Below are 21,169 nucleotides of genomic sequence, written 5' to 3'. Positions count from 1 at the left end.
CGGTAGTGTATATTTTATGGAAAAGTTATGTTGTATGTTTCTGAACGATGCATCATGCTGCCTTGTTGGCAACAGGACCGAGCGGCGCAGATTACTGTTCGATTTGAAAAGGGCGCTCCTCCCTCGCCTCTTTCTCCTGCTCACGTCAGCTTAATCGAACTCCCTCACTGTGTAAGAGTATTGAGAGTATTTTGTGTATTAGGAGTATATTAGGGAGTAATGAGAGTACTATGAGCCGGGCGGTTAGTTACCTCTGCTGGCCTGTTGGAGTCGGGCCTGCAGGCTGAGGTTCTCCTCTTTCAGAGCTCTGATCTCACTGGAAAGCTGGCTGACAGAGTCCATGCCCTGGATGTAGATGTTGGTGGTGGCACCTGAGGAGGAAGAAGAAGAGGACTGGATGAGGAGAGACAGTACATTTCACTAGTGACTACAAAGTTGGATGTCTAAAATATATATGGACATGGTCTGAGTAACGGTGGGTTGGTGGTCTAGTACCTTTGTCTCTGGCTTGGTTGACCAGTCTCTCCTCCAGCTGCTGTCGGAGGCGGTCATTGGTCTGGATGGAATCCTCCAGGCGTTGACGTAGACTCCTGATCTCCCTCAGCTGCTCCTTCAATAGGTCAGAACCTGCACCAAACATCAAAATACTGGTTAAATTTCACAACATAAATGTGTATAGAATATATAAGACAATTATTTATTTATTAAAAGGGCATCCAAAAAACATAAACACACACACACACACACACACACACACACACACACACACACACACACACACACACACACACACACACACAGCTTTGTTTTTGTGAAATTTCAGGACTTTATGGAGTGTAGAAATCTGACCATTAAAAATCCTATTTTCCCTAACCCTTTAACCTAACCCCAGCCTTAACCCCAAAAACCCTAAACCTAACCCTAACCTTAACCCCAATATCCTAAACCTTAAGTTTAAAATAGCATTTGAACTAATTCAGGACCCAAAAAACATCCTGACATTTCAAAAAAGTTATTGTTTTCCGACTCTTTCAGGACATTCTGGTGAATTGTCTGACCATTGGGGTCCTGATAATGTACACACACACACACACACACACACACACACACACACACACACACACACACACACACACACACACACACACACACACACACACACACGTTTACATTAAAACTCAGATAAACACACACCTGTATGGCTGGTGCCAGACTGATATCCTGACGACCCTGATGACAAATCCGCACCGCCAATTCTAATTGGCTGAGCACCGTAAGCCATGTCCCACATTGCACTGCTCTCCAGGAGGCTGGTGCCCGTCTTCATGGCGCCACTGTGAGGAGACGGGTAGAAGGTGTGGTAGGAGAGAGGCTGGGGCAGGTAACTGGAGGGATCTGCCGACATCTGGAAGCCAACAAACGGCTTGGCTGAAGGAACTGAAAAACCTGCAGTAAGAAAGAGAGAAAAGCCCAAGCATAAATAAACAGGTTGGCCAGGCAGCTTGTTGTGAGATAGATAACGCAGAGAGAGTCCAAACACTATCAGAGCCTCCAGTGTTGGGAGGTTAGGGTGGTGGAGAGTTAGGTTGTAGGGGTGGGGTTAGGCGGGTATGATCAATTAGCTCAAAGCCATACAGCACATCAATTCAGCACATCAACTTGCTCAATTACACTTGGCCTGGAGAGACCAATGTCACACGTCCTACCCAATTCAGAGGAAAAGCCTAATGGGTGGTGGGTTAGCACGCACACTCACATGTTTAATCTTGCTAGTCTGGAATCTCAACATGACAATACACATGCAGTCCTGTCTGACATTACTACCATGAGGCATAGTTCAGAGCTTTGAATGTGAAACTCACTTACTGTACATCAAGTTTATCAATGATACTAATACTATTATCCCCATGCCAAATTACACTATAACTGTAATACAAAACTTAAAAAGTACATTTTAAAGCTTATAACCTCATGTAATTACATGTGCTTAAAGCGTGACAAATGTAGCCACTCCATCCTACACACACACACACACACACACACACACACACACACAGGCACACACACACAGGCACACACACACACACACACAAGGTGCAAGCAGAGTGACGCACGCTCAGTATCTCCAAGCTGTCTCTGTAACATCTGCAGCTCCCGGTGAACCTCTGCCAGGGAGAAGCACACGGGCCCGCTGCCATGGTAATGGGGTCGCAGGGTGCCCGTGTAGGGGTCAAAGGGCAGAGGGGCTCTCTGTGAGGAGAGGTCTGGGTGGTAGAGAGGCTGGGGTTGGGGATGGGGCTGGGGAGGGGTGGGGAGTGAATGGGACACTGGCCCACTGTAGAGGCCTGGAGGTATGGAGGAGAAATACAGGTGAAAACAGAGACGAAAAGACAACAGGGATACAGAAAGAGGGGTGGGACCAGGAGAGGTATGAGGAATGAGGGAAGAAAACACTTCACAATGTCTGGACATGATAAAGTACAGTATGTGGATACAATGACAATGATAACAATGTGTTGAATAATGCAGTCACTTCCACTCCTCCTCTCTATTCCTGTCTGTCTGCCTACCTGTCTGTGTGTCCCCTGACGGCTGCATGCTGAGACAGCTGATGGAGGACAGGTGTCTGTGGGATGAAGTGTTGGATGGAGGGGTGGAGGGGTGGCGTGACATGGGTACACTGTTACAGTGAGAATCTGAGAGATGATGAATGAAAAGAAGACCGTTAACTTGTGTACTTCTGGGCATGCATTAGAAATATGGATGGGCAGTCATTTGTGTGTCTGTGTGTGTGTGTGTGTGTGTGTGTGTATGTCTATTATTTACTGCACCTGTACTAGCTCTAGGGGAGGCACGTCTGTCCTCCAGGCCATACTCGCTGGCTGCGTCTATGTCCGAGCACAGCTCCAGGTCCTCATTGGTGGAGCCCTGATCATCAGACACAAATGAGATGCGGTCTGATTGGTCGGTAGTGTCAGAGAGGGCATGGCTACTGCAGGGTGTGTCAGAACGAGGCTGGCGCTGGTTGAGTTTGGCTTGGAGAGACTCAATGACCTTATCCTTCTGTTGAAGTTCCTTACTCAGCCTGTACACACACAAACATACAGGGATACATTCAGTGATCCATGACCATTAGCTGTTCTGTCCTGGCCTAGACACCCTACTGTCCTTGCCGTACAGACAAAGAAAGATGCTTGATGATCCTATCCTTCCCGAAGCTGAAGCTTCTTACTGCCAACAGAAAGATAAACAGGGATCAACAGAGACACAGACACAGAGGTGACCAATGACCAGGCTGATAGACAGACTGGCACATCAGCTCACATAAGGTCTTACTTCTTTTATTTTGATTTCACCTTTATTTAACCAGATAAGTCAAATGAGAACCAATTCTCATTTACAATAATGACCTGGCCAAGAGGCATACACATTACAACAGTGAACAGGACAAGACAAAAGAACACAAAATAAATAGAACACATATTAAAGAGGTACAAAGTCATTAAATATTGAAGAATAAATAAAAAAAGAAAGACACATATGTACGCACACAAACACACAGGCTGTTCCCCCTTATCTGAATTAATGAATTGATAGCAGAGTCATTTCAGGGTGAAGGTCACCTCATCTCACCAATCTAAACCAGCGCCAGGCTGATCCCCCCCCCCCACACACACACACGCAGCGGACTTGTGTATCCATTTGCAGTCCAGCACTGGCTTCTCATCTGAAGGACTTACTGTATAGTACACAGTTAACGATTACTATTACTATCACTCTCACGTTACTACAACAATTAATGTAAGATTCTTACTTCTCCAGCTGCCTGTGCAGGGCCCTTCTCTCTATTTCAGTGTGTTTTCTGTACAGGGCCAGTTCTCTCTCCTGGGCCCGGCTCTCCCACAGAGAGAAGGAGAACAGAGAGTCTCTGTACAGAGGGCTTCTCTTAGACAGCATGGCCTTCCAGAGTGGAGCTATGGGCTCGGGCCCCATGCTCACCTGGCCAGCCTGCCCCACCAAAGGCCCTCCTCCCTGGGCCAGAGAGCCGCTATCCTGGCCTCTCTGCTCCTCCTCCTCCTGCTCCTCCTCTTCCAAACCAGCGAGACAGTCGCTGTCCTCGTCGTGAGGGGTCGTCGCCGGGGCAACGCCTCTCAGCTGGGTACCCACGGTAAACGAGGAGTGCTCATTAGCTTACTGCCAAGGACATGATCCCCGGAGTGTTAGTTAGGTTAGGAAAGGGGGAACGGGCCAGAGGAAGGGATGGAGACAGGGATAGAGGGATGACTGGTCGTAAGCAATCAGGTGAAAAGCAGAGTAAATCCTCAGATTAGGCCTGGTTTCAGAGACGTCCAGGGGAGTAGGCCGATCTGCTGGCTGTCTCCACCGCCGCCACACATCACACACACACAGAATGAGGATACGGATGCGCAAATGTGTGTGTGGGCTGTGACTATAACTAGTGCAGTCTTGTAAGCAGCACCTTATCCAGGCCAGTCCAGTACAGACAAGCCCAACAATGTCCCACAAATCCCAAATCTGCTGTGCAGTAACTTAGATCAGGTGGCGTTTCCTCCGTTGTTGTGATAAGAACTAGCTTTTTATGCTAAGCGAGCACAATGATGCCAGTTATATTTGCTTTAAAGAAGCACTGGTGTTTTGGTACAGCATGGAGGACAGTTAATTCACATTGAGGAGAGCAGTAGCTCTGTCTCAGTAGCTCTGTCTCCCTCTTTCTCTCTGTGTCCCTCGGGGAAGAAGAGAGAGCATCCAATCCTGCATTCAAGGAAACCGCTGTTTCTTCCCTCTTTTCCCACCAGCAGCCAAACACAAAACAGAGCGACCGGAGAGAGTGGTGTTTTTCCAGAGACGGAGAGAGCAGAGAGTGATATTAGGCCGGTGTATCCGGGGCTGAATGGTCAAACGCAAAGAGTCAGATAACCCTAGTCAGTCTCTTCAGTGTGTTTTACAACCCACACTGCAGCGCTGGCCCAAAAAACCTGTCCCCATCTGGCCCTTTGTCAAATGTTGTTCTTCTAAGCCCTTCTGTCTGCAGGTTCTGCAGTGTGAGGGGAACATCTGTTCCTCACCCCAACATTTTTTGTTTATTACATTTTACCTCAAACTGGATTTTTGAAGAGGTTGTATACTTCAAAAAAGGAACAAAGCATTTGTCTAAAATCCACAAGGTTAAGGTCCAAAATAGAATTCCAGGTACTGTAGTCAATGCATCCCCTTTTAAAAAGTCCCAGGGCTTAGTATGAATCAAATGCAGTATTCAGAGAATCCACCATTGCACATGTAATATAGCCCTGCTTCTCCGTAGTGCTCCTGTAGTTTTAGAAATGGACAAGCTGAGCCTGTGCTGGAACATGCTCTATACTAGGCTTTGCTCTTCTCTTGCTATTTGTGGGGCAAAGTGATGCTCTCGCGCACTCCCTCCCTCTGTTTCACTCTGCGTCTCTCTCTCTCTCTCCCTCTCTCTGTTTCACTCTGTGTCTCCCTCTCTCTGTAGATTTAGATGCTCCTGACCTATTTCAGTTCACTCTCGCGAGAAGGCACATGCAAGGGAATCAAATCAATACAAATCCCCTCTTTTCACTCACTCAATTAAGGGCTTGTCCTAAATGAGTCAAATGGCAATAAAACACATTTAAGTCCTCCGCATCTGGTTGTCCATCTGTGTGGCAGTACTGCAGGGATATATCCCCTGGCTCAGCTTCTCTCTCTCTCCATCCTACTCTCTCGCTTTCTCTCTCTCCATCCTCTCTCTTATATAAGACAGCGAGAGGCACCTCTAATTACCCAAAATGCAATGGCTGACCCTGCTCTCAACCCTGTAACGACACATGAACTCTAGGGGAAAGCAGTCCTCCAAATCAGAATCTCTCCATTTATGCTTTAAATGAGAGAAGAACTCTAGCCGAGCAAAGGGGCAGAAACAGAGGAGAGCTGGGACACAGTTACTGCTACTCTGTGTTTATTGTATACTTCCCCAACACCCTTGAATGGCACAGAGGTGGGATTCTATGCTGACACCGAAGATGTTGTCTGTGCCTGGGAGCTATTCGGCCATGGCTGCTTCTGACATGAAATTACATCCTATTCCCTATAGTGCACTTACAGTTGAATTCGGAAGTTTACATACACTTAGGTTGGAGTCATTAAAACTCGTTTTTCAACCACTCCACAAATTTCTTGTTAACAAACTATAGTTTTGGCAAGTCAGTTAGGACATCTACTTTGTGCATGACACAAGTCATTTTTCCAACAATTGTTTTCAGAGAGATTAATTCACTGTATCACAATTCCAGTGGGTCAGAAGTTACCATACACTAAGTTGACTGTGCCTTAAAAAAGATGTCATGGCTTTAGAAGATTCTAATAGGCTAATGGACATCAAATGAGTCATTTGGAGATGTACCTGTGGATGTATTTCAAGGCCTACCTTCAAACTCAGTGCCTCTTTGCTTGACATCATGGGAAAATCAAAACAAAACAGCCAAGACCTCAGAAAAAAAGTTGTAGACCTCAACAAGTCTGGTTCATCCTTCGGAGCAATTTCCAAATGCCTGAAGGTACCATGTTCATCTGTACAAACAATGGCACGCAAGTATAAACACCATGGGACCACGCAGCCGTCATACCGCTCGGGACGGAGACGTGTTCTGTCTCCTAGAGATGAGCGTACTTTGGTGCGAAAAGTGCAAATCAATCCCAGAACAACAGCAAAGGACCTTGTGAAGATGCTGGAGGAAACAGGTACAAAAGTATCTATATCCACAGTAAAACGAGTCCTATATCGACATAACCTGAAAGGCCGCTCAGCAAGGAAGAAGCCACTGCTCCAAAACCACCATAAAAAAAGCCAGACTACGGTTTGCAACTGCACATGGGGAAACATATTGTACTTTTTGGAGAAATGTCCTCTGGGCTGATGAAACAAAAATAGAACTGTTTGGCCATAATGACCATCGTTATCTTTGGAGGAAAAAGGGGGAGGCTTGCAAGCCGAAGAACACCATCCCAACCGTGAAGCACGGGGGTGGCAGCATCATGTTGTGGGGGTGCTTTACAGCAGGAGGGACTGGTGCACTTCACAAAATAGATGGCATCATGAGGTAGGAAAATTATGTGGATATATTGAAGCAACATCTCAAGACATCAGTCAGGAAGTTAAAGCTTGGTCACAAATGCATCTTCCAAGTGGACAATGACCCCAAGCATACTTCCAAAGTTGTGGCAAAATGGCTTAAGGACAACAAAGTCAAGGTATTGGAGTGGCCATCACAAAGCCCTAAACTCAAACCTATAGAAATTTCGTGGGCAGAACTGAAAAAGCGTGTTCGAACAAGGAGCCCTACAAACCTGACTCAGTTACACCAGCTATGTCAGGAGGAATGGGCCAAAATTCCCCCAACTTATTGTGGAAAGCTTGTGGAAGGCTATCCGAAACGTTTGACCCAAGTTAAACAATTTAAAGGCAATCCTACCAAATACTAATTGAGTGGCGTATGTAGTGCATGTGAGTCAAAAGTAGTGCAGTATAGGGAATAGGACATAGTGTCTTCTCATATGCAGCCTGTGCCACTACTTCAGAAGAGGGAAACAGAGACTGTTCTTTAGCAATAGCCTGGACCAGAGACAGAAAGCGACTACCTTTTCAGTATTAGCCTGGACCAGCGATGGCTAGCACCTTACTGTGCTCTAATGTTCTGCTCTGGTCCGTAAGTCTCTGTCCGCCTGCCCCTGTCTGTAACTGCCTGCCCCTCTAACTGGCTGGGACACTCTGTAATCAGATGCACCCAGATACCAAGGCCATCCAGCAGACAGGCTGACCCAACAGGCCCCTGGCTGCACAGTATGACCCCACAAACCGGGACAGTCGTTGTAGTTATTCAGAGGTTATTCAGCACCAGTCGACTCTATGAGGACCACGTCACGCGATGAGCACAGCTCAGGGATGAAGAGATAAAAAAAGATACAGTACCATACAAGCTGACACAGGAATACAATGTTTGTCAGGTTCTGTTCATTGTGTTTTTGTCTCTCTCCCTCTCTCATACACACACACTCCTCCATCTCCGAGTCTGAACCCAAACACAAGACAGTGTGAGTCTTGTCTGCGTGCCCACAACACTGTAGCCTGGTTGACGGGCTAATTCTCACTCTCTCTCACACACACACACACACACACACACACACACACACACACACACACACACACACACACACACACACACACACACACACACACAGACACAGACACACACACAGACACACACACACACACACAGACAGACAGACAGACAGACAGACAGACAGACAGACAGACAGACAGACAGACAGACAGACAGACACGATGGAAAGAAAAAAAGGATGCCTTCTCAGCAACCAAATCCCCCCGTGGCGGTCTGAGGCTGCTGCCACAACGATCAGAGGGAGGCGGAGGGAGGGCAGTGGGTTCATCCAATCACAACGCAACTCTCCAATGACTGTCGCCATGGGGCTGGTTAGCAGTGGTGACATCACATGGCCCTGACTCAACATGTTTGCCTTAACGCTAATGTTGCTAACGCTATAAAACCAGCCACCCTACCAGCATGAGGTTGAAGGGACTAGAGAGACTGAGAAAGAGAGAGGGCAAAGATGATTGAGCGAAAAAAAGACAGGCAGAGAAATATAGTGGATAGACTTAGGAAAGGAAAAGAGGGAAATGGAGAGATCTGTCTCTCAGTAGTTTTCAAAGAGATTACACCCCAACAATAACAGTCACAGTGGTGTATCGGATTGAGATCCGATGTCGTCGGCGACATGAGCAACTGATTATCTTAATCTCTGATGATCGTCACAGCCAACTGTCCAGTCTGCTGGTCTACCAGTGAGTTAATCAGACTAATTGATTTTCTGTGTGGATCACTGATCAAGTGACAAACCAGAGAGAGAGAATCCCAGTGAAGGACACACATGCCCTCAACAATCAATATTTTCCAACTGCCAAACTCTACTGCTATACAGAGGAGTTACCAACAATACAATAGAGATGACACTGATACTGATGAAATACTGTTGCATTCATGTCACACTGTTGCAAACACACACATACGCACACAGAAAGCAAATTGGCAGACGCATACCGTATGGCGAGCAGCTCTGTGCCAGTCTTGTCATCATGAATCTCTGGATGATCCCCTGAAGAGAGACATTAGCACTTTATATAAGGATAATACACACACAAGGTCACACACACTCATGCTATGACTTGTTGGACATGACTGGACGTGACTGAGAAATTGTGTTTGCAAATGTCTGTTGTAAAGTTAAAAGATGTTGAAGATTGAGTATATTAGCTACCCGTTATCTCATGGGTATCGTGTAATTAGGGCTGTAACGATTATGTCATTTTGGGTAAGGATTAAATATCACGCAAATGGCCACGGTTATTGTTATAATTGTCATTTTTGTTGAAAAATGTTTTGAGCTTGTAATGCATCATAAGGCATCTTTGAAAATTAAATACGACATACCTAATGAATAAAATATAGTTTTAGTGACACCCCTGTCTCAAAAACAAATGGATTTGACCGCTTGCAACTTTTGGAAATTAAGTTTCTCCTTCTGACCGTGCCATTCTGCTCATAAAATGATTCAAATCTTTACCCACTTCATGTAAAAATGTAAAACTGCTATTGGGAAAACTATATCGACTTGCAGATGAAGTTAAAACCCCCCTTCTCCTAAAATAAATGTATTAAGACAATTTTGATGCAACACATTTTTGGTTCCCGGTCAAATCAAATCAAATCAAGGTTATTGTCCATAATTATAGGTTACGATAATTTTGCCAGCGCTATATGTAAATTGTGAACGATTTGTGTGTCTTCGTGTCCAGTAAGTGCTATTTGTGTGCAATGGTGCATATCTTATGTGTCTACATGTGCGTTCACCTCTCCACTCACGTCCGCTGATCTTGGTGCTGACTCTCTGTGCCAGGGCGCTGCTCTGCGCCAGCTGTTCTCTGAAGCTCTGGCCCATGTAGTAGTCAATGTCATTGGCACGCAGCAGCTCCTCAAAGGCCTTGGTGGTGTCGCCCAGGTGCTGGGTCAGGATGTGGCACACGCCACGCCCCTCTCGCATCCTCTGGCGCAGGTGCGACAGCTCACGGGCCTGCGCCTGTATTAGGGTATCAAACTTCCTGCAAGGAGACAGAGGTAGAAGGAAAAGTCATTAGGAGACAGACATAGGGAGAAGGAAGAGTTAACATGAGACAGATGAAGAAGGAAGCGTCAATATGAAACCAACTGGTTCCCATGAGTCAGTGGATTTTCTAGCAACAAGAGGATTGTGGTTTCCATTCCAGCATGGGTCACATATACTGTGTTTACTGTAAATTCATCTGCTGTGATACTCTAACTGTATACGGCATACATTCTAACATGTGGACCAGGGTTAGTGGTGGTGCTACCTACCCAGGCCCAGGCCAGATGGCAGCCTTTCCCTCTGCAGGGAGCCCTGGAGTCCCTGCTTGGGTCCCTTTGACCTTCCTCAGCTGGTCCTCCAGGGCTCCCACGCGAGACACCAGCTCCTGGAGATCCTTGTCGGGTTTGGGGTGATGTGGGGAGGGCCCTAGACCCCCACCAGACGACTCCCAGCCCTCGTCCTCATCCAGGCCGCTCTGGGAGAGCGAGGACTGGAACTGGAAGGCCCAATTGACCTTGCGGGGGGTGGAGGGGCCGTTGGAGGGGCCGAAGAGGTCACTGGAGGTGGAGAGGGAGCGCAGGCGGCCCTGGAGGCTCCGGATCACCGTCTGGGAGTGGGAGAGTTGCGAGCGCAGGTCCTCAACCAATCGCTGGAGAGATGTGAAGTCATCAGCCTCGGAGGTTGATGTTGGAGGACTGGCCTTCCCAGGATGCACAACGCCTGACCACCACTGGGAGCCGCCGCATTCCAGAGACGTGCACATCTCCAGATCGTCAAACTCTGCGGGGAACAGGAAGGGAGGGGACGTGGGTTAGACAACTGAAATACAGTACTGCCCTCTTGTGGCTTTACTAAACCATAGTAGATTGTTTAAATCTCCCAATAACCCTCAAGTATTGCAGAGTACAGCAATACTTTAGTGTAAAAAAAAAATGACCTGCTGGTATTTGTAGCGTCAATAGTAATAGTAAGTACCTGGGCTGCTGGTCTCCTCCCTCTCAGCCTCGTTCTCACTGCGACCACACGTCTCATAGCCCATGTCCTGTAGATCCACCTGGACCTGCTTACTGTCCCGCTTCACAGACGCCTCCACTAGAGAGAGAGAGAGAAAGAGAGAACGATACATTAGAATTAATGCATGTAGCATATTACCGTATGTGTGATAGACAAACAGTATGTGTGCATATGTGCATGTGTGCGTATGTGTGGTGATGGTGCATTGACTCACTCAGTAGATCTCTGTAGCCTTTGAGCCGTTCAGCCTGAGCCTCCACAGTGGCCTCAGAAACCACGAGTCTCTCCTGCAGCTCCTTGCTCTCCAGCCGGAGCCGCACAGCATTCTCAACCATCACTGTTTCTGTGGGGCTCCGCTTCCTGTCTCCAGCTTCTCCTCCTCCTGCCTCCTCCTCATCATCATCCTGCAACACAGGACCAGAGTAACGTCAGTGTTGTGTCCATAGAGATGTAGCGATTCATCTCAGGCTTGTTTAAATATTTAGAATGATATTCCTTTCTTGAGGTAATCAGTCGATGGGCCTCTCACAGTTGACCTACCATACATACAGTAGCATGCGTTATTAGAGTATCATTTGGTGTGATGTCTTCCCCTTCCTGTGTGGATTGGGACAGCAGGGCTCCCAGGTCCAGAGAGACAGTCCTAGTGCAGTGTCTCTTCCCCAGGCCAGGGTCTCTCAAGGTGGGCCTGGGGGCACAGCGCTTCCCCTGGGACAGACGCTCATCCTCCCAGCCATCAGATAGATCAACTCCACACAGTTGCTCTACCTCCCCCGCCACATCCAGCTTTTCTTTATCCTCCCCTTCTTCCAGGAATCTCTGTTCATCCCTGGGGTCAGTCTCTGACTGTCTCTCTGTCTGGTGAGACTTCAACTCCGTGTTCTCCATGCGTAGGCTGAAGAGGGCTTTCCTGTGTGAGAGAGAACACAGACACATCTCAACTAGCACCTCTCATATCCACTGCTCAAACCAGGGTGAAAACCACAGGCGTTAGTTGTATGAACAAGGACATATTTTCATTATTTTAATCTTGTTCACTTTCATTTATTCTCATTCACTTTCATTCATATATACACTGAGTGAACAAAACATTAAGGACACCTGCTCTTTCCATGACATAGACTGACCAGGTGAATCCAGGTGAAAGCTATGATCCCTTATTGATGTCACTTGTTAAATCCATTTCAATCGCATGGCTCTTGACCTTCGCCTCTCCCGAGTCCGTACGGGAGTTGCAGCGATGGGACAAGACTGTAACTACCAATTTGAAATTCATGAAATCATGAAATTGCAGAGAAAAAGGGGTAAAAGGTAAAATAATATATATAATTATGTCCACTTCAATCAGTGTAAAAGAAGGGGAGACAGGTTAAAGAAGGATTTTTAAGTCTTGAGACAACTGAGACACGGATTTTGTATGTGTGCCATTCAGAGGGTGAATGGGCAAGACAAAAGATTTAAGTGCCTTTGAACGAGGTATGCTAGTAGGTGCCAGGCACACCGGTTTGTGTCAAGAACTGCAACGCTGCTGAGTTTTTCACGCTCAACAGTTGCCTGTGTGTATCAAAAATGGTCCACCACCCAAATGACATCGAGCCAACTTGACACAACTGTAGGAAGCAATGGAGTCAACATGGGCCAGCATCCCTGTGGAACGCTTTCGACACCTCGTAGTATCTATGCCCCAATGAAATAAGGCTGTTCTGAGGACAAACGGGGGTTCAACTCAATATTAGGAAGGTGTCCTTAATGTTTTGTACACTCAGTGTATACTGTATTTATATCATGTTTCATAATAACATATATGCAGTCAGCGTGCGTTACCTCATCCTGTACAGGGAGGAGAAGCCAGCCTTCTCCAGCTGAGCCTTGAGCTCCTGCAGCTCTCTCTCCACCACCCTCTTCTGTTGCACCAGCTGCTTCACCTCCACCAGCCCCTGGGCCTCTCCCACTGCCTCTTGGGATAGCTTCCCCTTCCCAGGTCCTCCAGTGTTCTGATTGGAGGAGAGTGGAGAAAACGAGAGCGAGAGAGCGCTGAGTGTGCAAAATCGCCACAGTGTGTTTGGATCACCCAGGTTGACAACTAAAATATGAGTGGCGGATAGGAAGGATTCAATGTGACATAATTCAGACAAAATAATCTACCACTATTTCAATTTTATAGGTACAGTACATGGCCTACCTGCATGGTGACTAGGGTTCGAGCTGTCAGTTTGAAGTCCTCTTCCTCCATGCTGTCTGCATAGTTACTGTTGACCTCAACATTATCATTGTCCTCTGAGCTGAATTCTAGAAAGAGAACCGAGACCACAGAACGCAGTTCTTAGTTGAAACATAAGCAAAAACATGGACACATACATACACCCAAGTTCTGAAAAGAAAAGCCTGAAAAGAAAACGTCCCACTGACATGGAGTACTAGAGTGCATTTGTGGCAACAGATTGATTAAAACATACAAATCCTTGACACTTCTTACTTCTGCCAGAGTACAATTCAACAACCATTTTAATACTGTACATTTTCATACCACACATAGCCTACCCCAATCCTGGCCTTTCTGTATGTCAAAATCTTCCCACCAAAAAAGCAAACTGATGTGAACGCATCGACAAAAGATGCTTCCTGCATTCAGTAATGGTGGTGGTCACCCTATAAACCTCTCCCCCTCTCAGTAATGACAGGAAGAGAAGCTTCAAACATGAAACGCATTATTTTCCTCTGAGGAAATCTCACTGTACTGGGATATACTACTGTACGGGCAGATATGCAGTAAGGTAAACTGTAAGATATACTGTAAGTATACAGTAAGCAGATACTTTTAACTGTTTACAGTAAATACAAACCTACAGACACAGCTCTGTGGAGTAACATGCTAAGGTATCTCAGACTAGAGGGCCAGGAGGAGAGTCATTTTAAATGTTTACTGTAAGGCTATTGGAGTAGTTTTACATATATATTAGTCATTTTACAGTAAAATAAAATGACACAATAATAGCCTGGGACGAGAAGATAGCTTAAATGTACTGTAAGGAGGTCGCATAACACAATGCTTTTAAAACTAATATCATCAAAATGTTTCATTGATCAAATCTACAGGTTTATGACGTATAACTAGGTAATAGAAGATGATGTGATATGAAGTGCAATTGGCCAGGGCAGTGTATTAAAATGCATCAAAGAGTGCAGAATGCACATTCTAAAAAGGATAAGGCCTCCTTGGGCTAATATAATAGTCCATCATTTTGTCTAGACCTCTATGTAATCTGTTTAGTGTTGGACTTCAGGAATATACTCTATTCAAATAGAAACGCATTCAAATGCATGTCTAAGCACTAGCTGGCTGTAATCTTGTGCAGTCAGACAGCCGAGTGAGTGATAGAGACTTAAGCGATACAATATTCTCTTTTCACAGACGCTGTACTTTGGAGACACAGCTTGTGCAACAAGAGACCAGTGACACAGACTTTAAGAAGAGGTGTGGCCAGCATGAGGTATGTCTCTGCTCATTGGGTCTAACAGGGCTCTGGGGATTAAGGTCTTCCCTTTAAATGTGATTAGGGAAATCTGATTGACATGTAAGCAAACATGCAACTAGGAAAGTCTACCCTTGTTTCTATGTACCGGTAATGTGCATGGCCCTTCAAACAATCGAATAGGGGGGGGTATTTTGTGTATACGGTTATATACTCACACACGCTCATGCAGTCATGCATCCACATTGTATATCTAGGTGGGTTTCTTACCTTTTATATCCACAAATGACCTCAACTGATACTACCTATTACTCTGAGTAGAACCAACTGTGACAGGTTGGAAAGTGGAGAGAATCAGGCGTATTAACAGAGATTGATCTTAACGTAACTGGATATAGATACGTTTATGACCAGTGTACAACTCATGTAGACTATGTTCATGCAGGAAGTAAGGGAGGGAGGTGAGGCGGGAGGGACAGTGGAGCCGAGCCCACCATGAACACCATATAAACCCCGACAGCGTAACACAAGGTTTGTTTATTCAGCTCAACACAAGGTCTGTGCTCCATTGATGATGATGTCACAGTACCTGCGACTCAGACGGTCGAGACCGTAGCAAAAGCAGCTTCTGCCATGTTACCAGATCAAATGGTTTCTCATTCAGACGCGTGCCGGGTAATGTCTCTGGGAGAAAGGATTCCTATTTGACAAACCTCTAGTCGAAGAGAGGATTCCCAAGGTCAGAAAACAATGTTTTATTATTACATACCGTGGTCTTTATAGCGTGGCACTCAGACAACAGTTTATAGATTTTACCCACACAATGAGCTAAAACGAATAATAATAATTAATGGTTGTTGAAATGTACCGTACTCTGGCAAAAGCAAAACATCACTTCCAATCAACTTGAAGCACACACTTCAGGCAGCAGTCGTTATTAGATATTCTATACAAATTGCAGAGACTGGTATATCAACACGCAATACCATTACATGCTATATAACCACCATGAATCATGCAGTTGAGCACGCGAAGGCACACACACGTTATTAGTATAAATAGTTGAAGTCATAACATAAAACATATGATGCTATCGACACTATCATACAAAGTTCAAAATCCCTTGTATTGTATGTAAACATAAGTCATATCTTCCCTCTGTTTCTGTGCCTACTGGTTATACGTTCAAAGAAGCATTTGATGCCTAAGCTGCTGTAAACATAATCCAATGCATAACACAATTAAAACATACAAATGTAGAATTGCACAAAGCTTTACAAAAAAAGCTCAAATCATATAAAAAAAAATCTATTAGCTGATATATAAATAACATTGTGAAGTCTTAACTATGGTTAGCATCATCACCCCCCAAAAAAAGGTACCACTACAGACAGATGGTGCCACTACAGACAGAGCCCCATGCTCCTCTGATGCCCACCTTCAAACTCTGCCTGCCTGTCAGCTGGCCTGGCAGTGCCCTGGGTCCTGAGGGCTGTGAGCTCAGCCTGGGCCTCCCTCTCCCTCCTCAGAGCCAGACGTAGTTCCTCCTGCAAGGCCCGGAGGTCCTGGCTGGTCCCCTGGAAGTCTGGACCCTGGAGGCCTAGCTGAGATCCGTAGGCCAGGGAGCAAGAGGTCAGCTGTCTGCGGAGCTCCTGGAGACGTACGGTCTGCTCACTCATCACCTCACCCAGACGACCTGCCGATTCCTGGAGGGGGAGAACAGTGAGGAGAGGGGAGGATAGGGAGAGGGAGAGGGAGGGAAAGGATGGAGGTTTTTGGGGATTAAAAGATCTGACTCAATACAGCTTCTTTGTGGCAGAAGTCTCTTTCTCTCTCTCATTCTCTCACTCTTTCTTTCTCTTCTCATTCTCGCTACCCAATCAGTCCCTCAGGCTATACCAAACCACAGCTCTCAGGCCAGTGTGGTTTTATTACCTGGATGTACTGGTCCCTGGTGCCGATGGTGTTGAGCAGGTCCTGGACCTGTGAGTGATGCTCCTGAGCCTGGCGGCTGCGGTCGGACAGCAGTTCCTGGAACAGTTTCTCCTTCAGAGAGAGGCGAGCCTTCAGCTCCTCCACCACCTCACTGGGATCTGCCTTCACCTTACCAAGCAGGGCTCCAGTCAGATCCTGAGATGCAGAGAGCAAGAGATAATGTGAGAGCGAGAGAGAGACAGAGACAGACGGAGAGAACGAGACAGAGGGAGAGTGAGAAAGAGAGAGAGAGAAGACGAGAAATTGCAAATAGTGTGAAGAATCAAGAAGCAAGAGTTTAAAAATATTTTGCCACTGATCAGCGGAAATCTATTTGTGCTGGTGTACAGTATATGTATACTCAGGGGCGGAAATCCCGGGGGGGACACGACCCCCCCATCCCGGGAAAAATATGATTTGTCCCCCCCAATATATCATTGAAACATAACTATGTAATTTAAATAATATTAATAATACGCAATGAAAGCAATTGTGCTGATTATAGACACTTAATAGCGCGTTTTTAAGTTTCAAAAGATTGCGACCCCCCCACCCTTTGCCTCACAATGGTTTGATCCACTGCCAGTTCCTTAGTTGGCAAGGTAACAGAGGGGTCATGTCTACTGTCTGAAAGGCACTCAATGAACGTTAACTGACGTGAGGTTAATCCAGTCAATCGCGCACACACACTAGCTGAATATGCAGAGCTAGGGCACAAATATTAACTATTAAGCAAGCTAGTACCTATTCCATTTATGTGGCCTCGTCAAAGATGGAATCTTTGCAATCGTCAATTTATTCCAAGATCAGCATGCAGATGATGTAAATTAGTGCTTCAAAGTCCCTGTGATAAGGTTAGCGATAAACTGAAGTCTGAACAGAACTACACTCTCTTCTACCATTGTCTTAAATATATTTAATGGTCTCGGTACAAAAGATAAATTGTCGCAAGGGAACTTTTATTTATTTATTTTATTTCACCTTTATTTAACCCGGGTAGCAAAGATTATAGCAAACACCACTGAAACGGAATTGGTGCTCGCTAGCTTTGCAAATTCAGCTATTGTTGGAAGCCAGCCAATATGAAACAAACTATTAAAATTACAAAAGGTTGCAGCATATGTTGTGTAAATGGTGAACTCATACAGCTGTCAACTCTTGTCATTTTAATCCGTTTCACATTTGCTAGCTACTTTTTAGATCGAAGCCCAAATAGAATGATAAAAGATAAGATGATAGAAGCCCATCTCCTACTGTAAATAACCTACACACTGTGTGTGTAGCCAGCCAGCCAGGTAGAAAAATGGCAGAAAAATAAAAGACGGACATCAGAGTATTTTTCAGTACACCAAAACGCAAAGTAAGAACCCTAGTAGCCTAATATCTCAAAGACTAGTTGATAAAATGTTCATTAGAAAGAAATGAAATTCTAATGGAAATGTTTCACAATGATGTCATTAGGCCGAGCAGGCAACAGATGGCACACAGACAGCAGAGTTGGGGACAGATATGCAGGGACAGACTGGCAGAGACAGGGAGTCTCAGGTAAGTTTGTTGAGTCTTTGTTTGGCAACATTATGAAAGGTTCTCCATTTTTTTAACTTGTAAAATAGGAACATAATTGGAAAATGCCATGGATACCCCCACTCTCAACTTAAGCTGGTGACTGAACTAAGATTTGTTAAAGGCAATGGTATTGCTGTTGTGATTAGTTGTGTAGTTTTGGGTACCGGTAGTTAGGAGTACGGCAAACACCTTATTTCTTTGGTTCCTCAATATACATTTACCATATTACAATGTAGGCTATGTGTTACAGCACTACTTTTGGTGTCCCCCTCAGGAATTGCTCTTGAGAAAATTTCATGTAATTGTCCCCTCCAAAGTTGATATCAGATTTTCGCCCCTGTGTATACTGTGGCAAGTGTATAATTAGGGCATGTCACCTCAGCCTCATTGGTACGTGTGTGCAGGGCGTTCTGTAGCTGGCTGATGAGCGTGTCTCTCTCTCTCAGGCTGCGGCTGTGTCTCTCCTCCCTGTCCTCATGGTGGCGCTGTACACTCCTCCATGCCTCACACACCTGCTCCAGCTCCAAACCCTTCCCACGCACCAGCACTTCCAGACTCTTTAACACACACACACACAAGATAGAAGGAACTCAGTAACCAGTGTGTGCGCGTGTGCGTGTGTGTGTGTGTGTGTGTGTCCATCAGTACCGTGATGGTCTCTTCGTTGTTGGACAGTACACAGTGTTGTCTCTCCAGGTCTCTCTCTTTCTCTCTGAGAAGACGCTGTAGCCTCCGCATCTCTCCCTCCTTCTTCTCCACACAGCGGAACTTCTCATCCACCGCTCGCTGATGGGAGGGAACACAACGAAATAGAACAACGTAATGCATCTCTAATGGAACATAGCTGTCAATCACCACCATACAGGACACTGCTGTCCATGCAACCCATGCAGTCCTGTATCATGAGTTTGATGGAAAATTGCCCGCCTCTTATATCTGTAATATGTTTTCTTTGAGGTTCAACTCTCGTTGACTAGGACTCTCACCTCCAGTGCTCTGTCCCTGTCCTTGATGCGATCTTTCAGCTTGGTGAGGAGAGTGTCTCTCTTCTCCCTGGGCTCCTGCTGTTGGTCCAACAACTCGGAGTACTCCTGAGAGACAGGCACAGAGTGTGTTAGGAAGGCTGCGGATGAGGGAGGTGGTGTGTGAATGGGGTGTGTGAGTGTGTGTCTGTTTCTGACCTGCACCAGCTGCTCTTTGGTCTGTAGTGAGGTCCTCAGCTCTCGGATGCTCTTCTCTCTCTCCTCCTCCTCTCTCCGTCTCTCTCCCTTCTTCTCTTTCAGCTGTTCCTCCTTCCGCCGCAGCTCTGATCGAGCTTTCTCAAGCACCAGATGCAAGTCCTAGAGCAGACAGGTAGCATCAAAGTCTCATACAATGTTTACACACAAGCAAACGCATGCACGTACTCACAAAATGAAAATATAACCCCATTGCAAGGCTAAGCCACACACACAGACACACACCGTCCCCCCACACCTGGTTGTGTCTCTCAGTACTGTGTCTGTGCTCCATGACTCCCTGTAGGTCTGTCTCCAGGCGGTGCAGGGCTCTGGTGAGGTCTTCCTCCCTCCTGGTGGCCTGACGCTGGGCTCTCTGGCTTCCCTGCAGCTCCAGCTGGGCCTGGAACAGAGAGCCCTGGAGGGCCAGCACCTCCCCCTGCCCTCGCAATAACTCTACCCCAGACACCTGCACCCGAGACGGGTTAGAGAGAGAGGACATGAGGAGGGTGTGGGTGGAAGAGAGCCAGAGAGTGAAGGCGGTTTACAGATAGCTCTATGTGCTGTGTGCTGGGGTCAGCTGTGCTTTCTCTATACTAGCACTGTGGGACATTACAAAGGATCCTATCAAGCTTGTGTATTAATACAAGGTCTATTAGAGATGGAGAAAGCCAAGCTCTTATTACTCTCAATTATCATGTTGATAAAATTGTAACACACTACACAAACCGTAAATGACGGTGTCGTCACGTCAGCTGTAGATTTAAGAGCATTTTAGTGTTCTAGGACTTTAGTACAAAGTGTGTGTGTGAGGTGTGTGTACGGTTCGGAGGAGGGCTGACCTGTAGTGTTTGGAGCTGGGTTCTGTTGGCCAGCTCTTTCAAAGAACACAGCACCTTATTCTGCTCCTCTATGACCCGGTACAACTCTGCTGCCTGAGAGGGAGACCCACGAAACACATAAAAACACATGAGTGAAGTAACCTATTGTTCATCATTTGTTGAACAAAATACAGTGTAAAGTGGCATCATTATCTCGCTTCCTGTTTGTCCGTCTCTCCCTCTCACTCTTTTTGCCTCTCCTTCATTCCCTCTCCCTCCCTCTTCCCCTCTCTCCCTCTGTACCTCAGTCTCCTTGCTGTTGACAGTGTCAGTGAGGTCGAGGACGTTTCGTTCCTGTCTCTGGGCCTTCTCTTTGACCAAGCGCAGCTCACACTCCATGTCCCCGAGTCGCACCTGCAGCTTCTACACATCACATTCACATCAGAGAAGTGCTAAAAACCTAATACTGTAGTTCGTTTTTTTATTAACTAGTTTACAAGCAGGCCTTTGAAATAATAGTTCAATTTAGTGTTTATTTTCTTAAGATTGAACAAATAATCCGCCCTTGATGCATGTCTACAGTATGCTATGGTCAAGTAGAGTAAAAATAGGAACTGCTTCAGAAGGAGGAATGGTGAAAGTCTGAGGGGGAAGTGGTACCTGGTTCCTGGCCTCGCTCTCTCTGATCTTGGCCTGTAGAGAGTGGACCTGGAGCTGGGCCTTCTGGAGCTCAGTAACACACTGACTTTCAGCAGTCTCATACTGACGAAGCTGGCCTTGCTGTTCATCTAGCAGCCTCTGAAACACACAACACAACACACACAAATAGGTTCAGGTTTATAAAATGACAAAATGCACGTATATTTACACACACAAGCACACACACACTTCCCATGCCCCTGTGTGA

The 21,169-nt window shown here is 46.1% G+C and overlaps 1 protein-coding gene across 8 annotated transcripts in view; it reads right to left on the bottom strand.

Annotated features, from left to right (window-relative positions):
- The window catches only part of LOC106584009 (myomegalin), a 116,449-nt gene that overhangs the window by 13,551 nt on the left and 81,729 nt on the right, over nucleotides 1-21,169 (bottom strand). For 5 of the 8 annotated variants that reach the window (XM_014168750.2, XM_014168753.2, XM_014168752.2 and 2 more), the window contains 24 exons: nucleotides 20,923-21,060; nucleotides 20,566-20,685; nucleotides 20,284-20,376; nucleotides 19,701-19,910; nucleotides 19,406-19,564; nucleotides 19,211-19,315; nucleotides 18,873-19,010; nucleotides 18,602-18,781; nucleotides 16,620-16,814; nucleotides 16,123-16,390; nucleotides 13,394-13,500; nucleotides 13,036-13,205; nucleotides 11,752-12,121; nucleotides 11,426-11,615; nucleotides 11,173-11,289; nucleotides 10,467-10,977; nucleotides 9,945-10,192; nucleotides 9,135-9,189; nucleotides 2,832-3,085; nucleotides 2,571-2,696; nucleotides 2,115-2,345; nucleotides 1,195-1,446; nucleotides 496-627; nucleotides 252-371 (listed from right to left, as the gene is read on the bottom strand). In XM_014168750.2, coding sequence (XP_014024225.2) covers nucleotides 252-371; nucleotides 496-627; nucleotides 1,195-1,446; nucleotides 2,115-2,345; nucleotides 2,571-2,696; nucleotides 2,832-3,085; nucleotides 9,135-9,189; nucleotides 9,945-10,192; nucleotides 10,467-10,977; nucleotides 11,173-11,289; nucleotides 11,426-11,615; nucleotides 11,752-12,121; nucleotides 13,036-13,205; nucleotides 13,394-13,500; nucleotides 16,123-16,390; nucleotides 16,620-16,814; nucleotides 18,602-18,781; nucleotides 18,873-19,010; nucleotides 19,211-19,315; nucleotides 19,406-19,564; nucleotides 19,701-19,910; nucleotides 20,284-20,376; nucleotides 20,566-20,685; nucleotides 20,923-21,060 — 4,489 coding nt within the window. The remainder of the gene's footprint in view (nucleotides 1-251; nucleotides 372-495; nucleotides 628-1,194; nucleotides 1,447-2,114; nucleotides 2,346-2,570; nucleotides 2,697-2,831; nucleotides 3,086-9,134; nucleotides 9,190-9,944; nucleotides 10,193-10,466; nucleotides 10,978-11,172; nucleotides 11,290-11,425; nucleotides 11,616-11,751; nucleotides 12,122-13,035; nucleotides 13,206-13,393; nucleotides 13,501-16,122; nucleotides 16,391-16,619; nucleotides 16,815-18,601; nucleotides 18,782-18,872; nucleotides 19,011-19,210; nucleotides 19,316-19,405; nucleotides 19,565-19,700; nucleotides 19,911-20,283; nucleotides 20,377-20,565; nucleotides 20,686-20,922; nucleotides 21,061-21,169) is intronic. The other 3 variants (XM_014168747.2, XM_014168748.2, XM_014168749.2) reach the window with 3 other exon arrangements.

The sequence above is a fragment of the Salmo salar genome, chromosome ssa23 (genome assembly GCF_905237065.1).
Source record: "Salmo salar chromosome ssa23, Ssal_v3.1, whole genome shotgun sequence".
NCBI classification, from domain to species: Eukaryota; Metazoa; Chordata; class Actinopteri; order Salmoniformes; family Salmonidae; genus Salmo; species Salmo salar.
The sequence above is the reverse complement of the archived record's forward strand: the minus strand, read 5'-3'. Positions and strand labels throughout refer to the sequence as shown.